At 47.9% G+C, this 11258-nt stretch overlaps 1 protein-coding gene across 1 annotated transcript in view; it reads left to right on the top strand.

Annotated features, from left to right (window-relative positions):
* Positions 1-3487: 3487 nt before the first annotated feature.
* Positions 3488-11258, top strand: part of LOC119969951 (complement component C7-like) — a 61351-nt gene continuing 53580 nt past the window's right edge. The window contains exons 1-3 of the mRNA XM_038803918.1: positions 3488-3635; positions 6150-6199; positions 8778-8844. Coding sequence (XP_038659846.1) covers positions 3627-3635; positions 6150-6199; positions 8778-8844 — 126 coding nt within the window. The 5' untranslated portion in view covers positions 3488-3626. The remainder of the gene's footprint in view (positions 3636-6149; positions 6200-8777; positions 8845-11258) is intronic.

Below are 11258 nucleotides of genomic sequence, written 5' to 3'. Positions count from 1 at the left end.
AGTACCATTGATCTTGAACTAACTAACTGGTGTTTGGCTCTTTGATCGATATCCGGTTGAACCTTGTGGTGGTATCATTGATACCTGGCGACACTGAGCAATAGAATATCGAGATCTAAAGAAAGGAGGGCAACCTTATTGATTGTCATATTTATAGCAGGTAAAAAAGGCAACAATACACACTCACACACATGCTCTTTCACACACGCATGCAGATACATGTACAGACACATACAATTGCAGTCTCACTCACACACACACTCTTTCACACACAGATGCTCGCAGACACACAATTCAAACACACACATACTCACACAAACACACATTCATTCACACACGTACACGCTCACTCACTTATGCACACATGCACACTCACACACATACTCACACACTCAGTCACATATCCACATATACACACCTAGGCACTCACACATACACACTCACAAACACACACACATGCACACTCACTCACATATGCACACATGCACACTCACACACATACTCACACATACACATTCACCCACACACACACACTCACATACATACACACTCACTCCCTCACACACATGCACACACTCACTCACACACACACACATACACACACACACAGACATGCACACACACCCACTCATACTCACACACACACATACCCACTAACACACACAGACACACTCACACTCGCACACACATGCACATACACACACACACTTACACAAACACTTACACAAACACTCACACACACACATGCACAGACACACAAACTCACTCATGCACTCACACACTCACGCACTTACACACACACACACACTCGCACACACACTCACTCTCATACACACACACTTACACACGCACTCACACCCATTCACTCAAGCACTTACACACACACTCACACACACACATGCACTCACACTCGTACACTAACACACTTACACACACACACTCACTCATGCACTCACACACTTACACACACTCACACACACACACACTCACACTCATACACTCACGCACTTACACACACTCGCACACACTCACACACATACACTCATACACTCACACTCATACACTCACACACTTACACACACACACACTCACTCATGCACTCACACACTTACACACACACTCACACACACACACACTCACACTCATACACTTGCACACACACTCACACTCATTCACTCACGCACTTACACACACACACACATGCACTCACACTCATACACTCACACACTCACTCACACATACGCACACATGTACACACAAAGTCACACACATACACTCACACCCATACACTCACACACTTACACATACAGTCACACACACACTCACACACACATGAAATGAATGAAAATCGCTTATTATCACGAGTAGGCTTCAAATGAAGTTACTGTGAAAAGCCCCTAGTCGCCACATTCCGGCGTCTGTTCGGGGAGGCTGTTACGGGACACACACACTCACACATACATGCACACACACACACTCACACACACACTCACACTCATGCACTCACACACTTACACACACTCACACACACACTCACACACACACTCACACACACACTCACACACACACACATTCACACACTCACACTCATACACTCATACACTTACACACACACACTCACACACACATACACACACTCAAACACACACACTCACACTCATGCACTCACACACACACACTCACACTCATATACTTACACTCATACACTCACACACACACTCACACACACATACACACACTCACACACACTCACACTTATGCACTCACACACACATACACTCACACACACATACACTCACACACACACACATGCACACACACTCACACTCATGCACACACACACACACTCACACACACTCACACTCATGCACTCACACACACACACTCACACACACACACACACATACACTCACACACACACACATGCACACACACTCACACTCATGCACACACACACACACTCACACACACAAACACTCACACACACCCACCCACACACTCACACACACACACTCACACTCATGCACTCACACACACACACTCACACACACACACACACATACACTCACACACACACATGCACACACACTCACACTCATGTACACACACACACACTCACACACACAAACACTCACACACACCCACCCACACACTCACACACACACACTCACACTCATGCACTCACACACACACACACACACTCACACTCATGCACTCACACACACTCGCACACACTCACACACATACACTCATACACTCACACACTTACACACACACACACTCACTCATGCACTCACACACTTACACACACACTCACACACACACACACTCACACTCATACACTTGCACACACATTCACACTCATTCACTCACGCACTTACACACACACACACACATGCACTCACACTCATACACTCACACACTCACTCACACATACGCACACATGTACACACAAAGTCACACACATACACTCACACCCATACACTCACACACTTACACATACAGTCACACACACACTCACACACACATGAAATGAATGAAAATCGCTTATTATCACGAGTAGGCTTCAAATGAAGTTACTGTGAAAAGCCCCTAGTCGCCACATTCCGGCGCCTGTTCGGGGAGGCTGGTACGGGACACACACACTCACACATACATGCACACACACACACTCACACACACACTCACACTCATGCACTCACACACTTACACACACTCACACACACACACACACACACACTCACACACACACACATTCACACACACACACTCATACACTTACACACACACACTCACACACACATACACACACTCAAACACACACACTCACACTCATGCACTCACACACACACACTCACACTCATATACTTACACTCATACACTCACACACACACACTCACACACACATACACACACTCACACACACTCACACTTATGCACTCACACACACATACACTCACACACACACACATGCACACACACACACTTATGCACACACACACACACTCACACACACACACACACTCACACTCATGCACTCACACACACACACTCACACACACACACACATACACTCACACACATGCACACACACTCACACTCATGCACACACACACACACTCACACACACAAACACTCACACACACCCACCCACACACTCACACACACACACTCACACTCATGCACTCACACACACACACACATACACTCACACACACACACATGCACACACACTCACACTCATGTACACACACACACACTCACACACACAAACACTCACACACACCCACCCACACACTCACACACACACACTCACACTCATGCACTCACACACACACACACACACTCACACTCATGCACTCACACACACACACACACACTCACACTCATGCACTCACACACTTACACACACACTCACACCAGATCAATCACAGATTCTGTTAGGAATAGGAATGGAGTGGTCGGGAGCAGAAACCAATGTATTAGTCCCACATCCCTCCATTTCACAATGTTGTGTAATCCAGTCCTGGAATGTGTGATTCTATCCAAGTGTTGACCATCGACAGAAACACTGCAGACAGCAAACACCCTGATAAAGTCAGTGCAAGAGGGACCGACACTGCTCAATGATGAAGGTACAAACATTTTCTCTTCATCGGAAGACTACAGTTATTGCATAGGACAGTGTGTGTGTGTGTGTGTGTGTGTGGGGGGGGGGGGGGGGGGGGGGAGGGTGGGGGGGGGGGGGTATGGTGGGTGAGGGACGCGAGGGGAGGGATGCAGGTGAGCCATAGGGACGTCGATGCCAAACACCCTGGCTAGAGTCAACCTGGCAGATTCTGAAAGCTCACTTGGAGGAGCTGATTGGATGGGAGGAGGTGGAAATTAATTGCTGGGGAACCAATGGGAAGGTGGCCGGTACATAAGAGTGATTGGAAATTCGCTCCGAACATTGTACAGGGAACAGGCCTTGGGAGGGAGGGGGCTGTTGTGTTGAATGTAGAATTGTTTCCTGTGACATTTCATATTTGTGGCAGCAATGTTTATCAAAAACCCTGCTTTAAAATACATACAGGCCTCGTGTCCAACAAAGTTGCCATTAAGGTGTTGTAAAAGGTGGGTTAATGATTGATTTTAACCATTGACTTGTTTGCAGGGAGATTCCTTGGAGTGTAGATAATTTATGAGGGATTGTACTTTGTCCAGGCTTAGCAGGTGATGGGGTACAGATGATGGAATTAATGGGAGGAGCCAGCTCTATATGTAGTTTGCAGTTTTGCCAAATGCTGTTCGGTTAAGCAGAAGGGTCTGACCAGACACAAGGGGCGGGATTCTCCGACCCCCGGCTGGGTCGGAAAATTGCCCGGGGGCCGGCGTCAGTCCCACCCCCAGTGTGCCCCAAATTCTCCGCCACCCAAGATTCGGCGGGAATCGCACCGCGCCGGTCGGTGGGCCCCCCGTGGCGATTCTCCGGCCCGCAATGGGCCGAAGTCCCGCCGCTGACAGGCCTCTCCGGCCGGCGGGAATCAGAACACCTACCTGACTGGCGGGATTGGTGGCGCGGGCGGACGCCGGGGTCCTGGGGGGGTGTGCGGGGCGATCGGCGGACGGGCCTGTGCTGTGGGGGTACTCTTTTTCTTCCACCTTCACCATGATCTTCACCATGGCGGAGGCGGAAGAGACCCCCTCCCCTGCGCATGCGCCGGAATGACGTCAGCAGCCGCTGACGCTCCGGTGCATGCGCGGACTTACGCTGGCCGGCAAAGTCCTTTCGGCCCCGGCTGGCATGGCGCCAAAGGCCGTTCACACCAAGCGGCGGAGTGGGAACCACTCCGGGGCAGGCCTAGCCCCTCAATGTGAGGGCTTGGCCCCTAAAGGTGCGGAGAATTCCACACCTTTGGGGTGGCCCGACGCCGGAGTGGTTCACGCCACTCCATCCTGCCTGGACCCCCCGCCCCGCCAGGTAGGGAAGAATCCCAGCCAAGTGTACTGGATATGCTCTTGAAAGTGTCTCCCTCCAAAGGTCTGCACAGATTAAGGAAGCAAACCTGTTTTGTTAACTTTATTTGTAAGTGGCATTTGAACTGTATTGGGTTGCTTCATTAGAATTATAGGCCGGTGTAGATAGTAGCTTAAAGTTTCTTCCTTGTATTTAAGAATTGTCTAACTGTTAATTGTAAAGCTATCTCTTTAATGTTAATGTGGTTAATTCTGTGTTTAAATTAAAGTTTGTTTGAACATAAAAGTTAGCCATTGGTCAGGGTCATCACTCCTGGGGTGAAGTTTCCTTTCCTCACAGTTTTACAAATTGGAAAATTGTTTGAGTTTCTTGTCCAGCATCCTGACAGATGTTGGGGGCTCTTTGCCGAGATGAAAAGTTGTAATTCCTATTTTGGTTTGGGATTATTGAAGTTAAAGTCAGCGAGTGTGGGTGACTGGTGCTTCCTTTCAGCTGCTGAATTCTGTCAGTTTAAATAGGGAGTGATTCATAAAATGGCTCTTTCAGTGGCTAAGAGTTTCCTGGCTGTTGGAGAGGTCACTCTGGGTGTTTACAAAGGGTAATTATTGAAACCAAGCTTTTGGATTTGGCAGATAAACTCCAGTTGACTTTACCTGCAGGGGTGAGGAAGGCGCCGATAATTCAAGCAATAGTTCAGCATTTAAGTTTAGCTGGGGCTCCTTGATGCCACACTCGGTCAGATGCTGCCTTGATGTCACCCAGGGCAGTCACTCTCCCCTCACCTCTGGCATTCAGCTCTTTTGTCCATGTTTGAACTAAGGCTGTAATGAGGTCAGGAGCTGAGTGACCCTGACGGAACCCAAACTGAGTGTCCGTGAGCAGGTTATTGCTGAGTAAGTGCTGCTTGATAGGACTGCTGATGACTCCTCCATCACTTTGCTGATGATGGAGAGTAGACTGATAGGGCGGTAATTGGCTGGGTTGGATTTGTCCTGTTTCTTGTGTACAGGACACACCTGGGCAATTTCCCACATTGCCGGGTAGATGCCAGTGTTGTAGCTGCAGGGTTTGGCATAGTGAATGGGCTGAATGGTGTCCTTCAGTGGGGCAGTCAAGCTGTGAAATTCCAGAGAGCTATCGAGGATAAGGAAGCTGTGACCATTTGATTACCACTTTGTGCTCCCTTTAGCTCCTGCTCCTGGTTTCCATGGTGATGGCCAAGGCTCATGGACAATACTCGTAAGTGAACAATTTCCTGTCCAGCCGTGTGACGCAATGTTAATGCACGCGAACTTTAGCAGCTCCAGCAAGGGATTGAGGATGAGGGCGACCTGGCGGCTCAGTGGTTAGCACTGCTGCCTCACCGGGCCAGGGACCCGGGTTTAATTCCGGCCTTGGGTCACTGTCTGTGCGGAGTCTGCACGTCCTCCCCGTGTCTGCGTGGGTTTCCTCCGGGTGCTCCGGTTTCCTCCTACAGTCCAAAGATGAGCAGGTTAGGTGGATTGGCCATGCTAAATTGCCCTTAGTACCAAAGGTGAGGTGGGTTTAGGGGTTTGCAGGATAGTAGTGGGTTTAGGTTGAGTGATCTTTCAGAGACTCGATGGGCCAAATAGCCTCCTTCTGCACTGTAGAGATCTATGATTCTATGAAAGGGGGGGGGGGGGGAGAGGGATGGAAGGATAAGGGACAGGGATGATTGGAAAATGGGGGAAGATGGAGGGACTAGCCATATTAATACTGTGGCTACCAGGGCAGGTCAAAGGCTCGGAATCCTCCGGCGACTAACTTACCTCCTGACCCCCACAAAGCCTGTCCACCATCTACAAGGCACAAGGCAGGAGTGTGATGGAATACTTCTCCACTTGCCTGGATGAGTGCAGCTCCAACAACACTCAAGAAGCTCAACACCATCCAGGACAAAGCAGCCCCGCTTGATTGCTCCCCTTCCACAAACATTCAAACCCTCCACCACCGATGCACAGTGGCAGCCGTGTGTACCATCTACTAGATGCACTGCAGTAACTCACCAAGGTTCCTTAGGCAGCACCTTCCAAACCCATGACCACTACCATCTAGAGCAGTGCTTCTCAAACTATCTGATGTGGCGTACCGGCAGTTTTTTTTTTCAATGTGCCAGGGACCGGTGAGCGAAACAAGCCAATCCAGCTGGGGGTTCGAGGGGTGGGGATGTGAACCCCCAGAAAATTTTTTGAGATATATCTTATTGCAGGGGAAATTATATTACATTATATTATATTATTGCAAATGTAATGGATATATTTGCAATAATATAATATAATGTAATATAATTGCCCCCCCCAAGCACGGCCCAAGGACGCAAGCCCCCCCCCAGCCCCCAGCACGGCCCGAGGATGCAACCCCCCCCCCCCCCCCCCCACCCCAGCCCCCAGCACCCAGCACGTCCCAAGGACGCAACCCCCGCCCGCCCCGCACGGGGACGGAACCTTGGAACGCCCCAGCCCCAGCTCCAGCTCCAGCTCAGCACTCACCTTTGCGCAAGTGTGAAAGTGTTTCTTTTCTGGGAGTGCTCCACGTACCGGCACCGGTACGCGTACCACACTTTGAGAAGCACTGATCTAGAAGGTCAAGAGCAGCAGATAACTGGGAACCCCACCACCTGGAGGCTCCCCTCCAAGTCACTCACCACCCTGACTGGGAAATATATCGGCCGTTCCTTCACTGTCGCTGGGGCAACATCCTGGAACTCCCTTCCTACCAGCACAGTGGGTGTACCTACACCTCAGGGACTGCAGCGGTTCAAGAAGGCAGCTCACCCACCACCTTCTGAAGGGCAACTAGGGATGGGCAATAAATGCTGGGCTAACCAGCGACGCCCACGTCTGGGAATTAATGAAAAAAAGTAAGGGGAGAGGAATAGAGGGAGGAGCGGAGAGGGATGAGGGGGGAATAAAGGAGAATGAATGAGGGGAGGGTGCTGGAGGGGTGAAGGGAGAGAGATGAGGGAGCAGAATGGAGTGAGGAGGGGAGAGGAGTGCAAGGAGGACGGAAGAAGATGGGAGGAGGAGGAAGAGGGATGGTTAGAGGTAGATGGAGGATTGAGGGTTGGGGAGGGTCCAGACAGATGAGTGAGTAGAGATCGAGGGATATGGGGTGAAGGAGGATAAATAAATGGGGAGGGATGAGAGGAGAGGGACTGACAGTTTTATGAAGAGGGATGGAGGGATGTTTGGTGAGGGACGGAGGGTTGAGGGAGGAGGGGAGGGTGTAGACAGATGAGCGAGGAGAGATGAAGGGATGAGTGATTGAGGAAGGATAATGATAATAGTCTTTATTACTGTGGAAATGAATGAGGGAGTGGAGACGAGGAGAGAGGGGCTGACCATTGTGTGAAGAGGAATGGGGTTGAGGGAGGTATGGATGAGGAGAGGGATTGAGGGTTGAAGAAAGAGGATGGAGGAAGGAGGGATGAGGGAAGAGGGATTCAAAGATAAGAGGAGAGGAATGGAGGCAGAAATGGAGGGTGATGGAGGGCAGAGGGATTGTTGCGTGATATTGGGAGAAGTGATTGAGGCACTTTCAAACTGGTTTGAAGAGCATGCGCTCCTTCCGACAGCCTTGGGGGAGAGCAAGGTTAGAGTGATCGGGGCGGTAACCTTCAATCTAACCAATTGAAACGGACAATGTAATAAGAGCTCTGAATGAACGGTCACAAGTATCAGCATGTGTTTGAAAGTCTTGTTTGATGTGAACAAGTTGTTGGAATATTTGCAGTGGGGGTGGGATGACGTTGCCTTCAGTGAGCACTTTGTCTAACTCCTGCCTTTTCTGTCAACAGACCTGTCCATTGCCAGTGGGGCCAATTCAGTCCCTGGAGTGAATGTGAGGGCTGTAACAACACTCAGGTTAGTTAATACTTGCTGGTGGCCTTGCAGCTTCCCTCCAGAGGGGAATAAACAGTCGGGCTTGAAGCCACTGTGCAAGACTGGGGTGGGCATAGGAAGAAGTCTCACAAAACCAGGTTAAAGTCCAACAGGTTTATTTGGAGCACAGCTCCTTCATCAGGTGATCTTAATCAGGTGTCGCATATTTACCTGTCACACATTTACCTGTCACACATTTACCTGTCACACATTCACCTATCACATGTTTACCTATCACATGTTTACCTGTCACACATTTACCTGTCACATGTTTACCTGTCACACATTTACCTATCACACATTTACCTGTCACACATTTACTCATCACATGTTCATCTGTCACATGTTTACGTGTCACACATTTACCTGTCACACATTTACCTGTCACACATTCACCTATCACATGTTTACCTGTCACACATTTACCTGTCACATGTTTACCTGTCACACATTTACCTGTCACACATTCACCTATCACATGTTTACCTGTCACACATTTACCTGTCACATGTTTACCTGTCACACATTTACCTGTCACACAATTACCTGACACACATTTACCTGTCACACATTTACCTGTCACACATTTATCTGTCACATGTTTACCTGTCACACATTTATCTGTCACATGTTTACCTGTCACATGTTTACCTGTCACACATTTATCTGTCACATGTTTACCTGTCACACGTTTACCTGTCACGTGTTTACCTGTCACATGTTTATCCATCACACGTTTACCTGTCACATGTTTACCTGTCACATGTTTACCTGTCACACAATTACCTGTCACGTGTTTACCTGTCACACATTTACCTGTCACATATTTACCTGACACACATTTAGTTGCCACATGTTTACCTGTCACACCTTTACCTGTCACACGTTTACTCATCACATGTTCATCTGTCACATGTTTACGTGTCACACATTTACAGGCCATATGTTTATCTGTCACACATTTACCTGTCACACATTTACCTGTCACATGTTTACCTGTCACACATTTACCTGTCACACATTTACCTGTCACACATTTACTCATCACATGTTCATCTGTCACATGTTTACGTGTCACACATTTACCTGTCACACATTTACCTGTCACACATTCACCTATCACATGTTTACCTGTCACACATTTACCTGTCACATGTTTACCTGTCACACATTTACCTGTCACACAATTACCTGACACACATTTACCTGTCACACATTTACCTGTCACACTTTCACCTATCACATGTTTACCTGTCACACATTTATCTGTCACATGTTTACCTGTCACATGTTTACCTCTCACATGTTTACCTGTCACACGTTTACCTGTCACGTGTTTACCTGTCACATGTTTATCCATCACACAGTTACCTGTCACACATTTACCTGTCGCACGTTTACCTGTCACATGTTTACCTGTCACATGTTTACCTGTCACACAATTACCTGTCACGTGTTTACCTGTCACACATTTACCTGTCACATATTTACCTGACACACATTTAGTTGCCACATGTTTACCTGTCACACATTTACCTGTCACACCTTTACCTGTCACACATTTACCTGTCACACATTTACCTGTCACATCTTTACCTGTCACACATTTACCTGTCACACCTTTACCTGTCACACCTTTACCTGTCACATGTTTACCTGTAACATGTTTACCTGTAACACCTTTACCTGTCACACCTTTACCTGTCACATGTTTACCTGTCACATTTATCTGTCACACATTTACCTGACACACATTTACTTGCCACATGTTTATCTGTCACATGTTTACCTGTAACACCTTTACCTGTCACATGTTTACCTGTCACACATTTACCTGTCACACCTTTATCTGTCACATGTTTACCTGTCACACATTTACCTGTCACACCTTTACCTGTCACATGTTTACCTGTCACACCTTTACCTGTCACACATTTACCTGTCACACGTTTACCTGTAACACTTTTACCTGTCACGTATTTACCTGTCACACATTTACCTGTCACACCTTTACCTGTCACACCTTTACCTGTCACATGTTTACCTGTAACACCTTTACCTGTCACACATTTACCTGTCACACCTTTACCTGTCACACCTTTACCTGTCACATGTTTACCTGTAACATGTTTACCTGTAACACCTTTATCTGTCACACCTTTACCTGTCACATGTTTACCTGTCACACATTTATCTGTCACACATTTACCTGACACACATTTACTTGCCACATGTTTATCTGTCACATGTTTACCTGTCACACCTTTACCTGTCACATGTTTACCTGTAACATGTTTACCTGTAACACCTTTACCTGTCACACCTTTACCTGTCACATGTTTACCTGTCACACATTTATCTGTCACACATTTACCTGACACACATTTACTTGCCAC

The sequence above is a fragment of the Scyliorhinus canicula genome, chromosome 8, assembly GCF_902713615.1.
Source record: "Scyliorhinus canicula chromosome 8, sScyCan1.1, whole genome shotgun sequence".
Classification (NCBI taxonomy): Eukaryota; Metazoa; Chordata; class Chondrichthyes; order Carcharhiniformes; family Scyliorhinidae; genus Scyliorhinus; species Scyliorhinus canicula.
The sequence above is the reverse complement of the archived record's forward strand: the minus strand, read 5'-3'. Positions and strand labels throughout refer to the sequence as shown.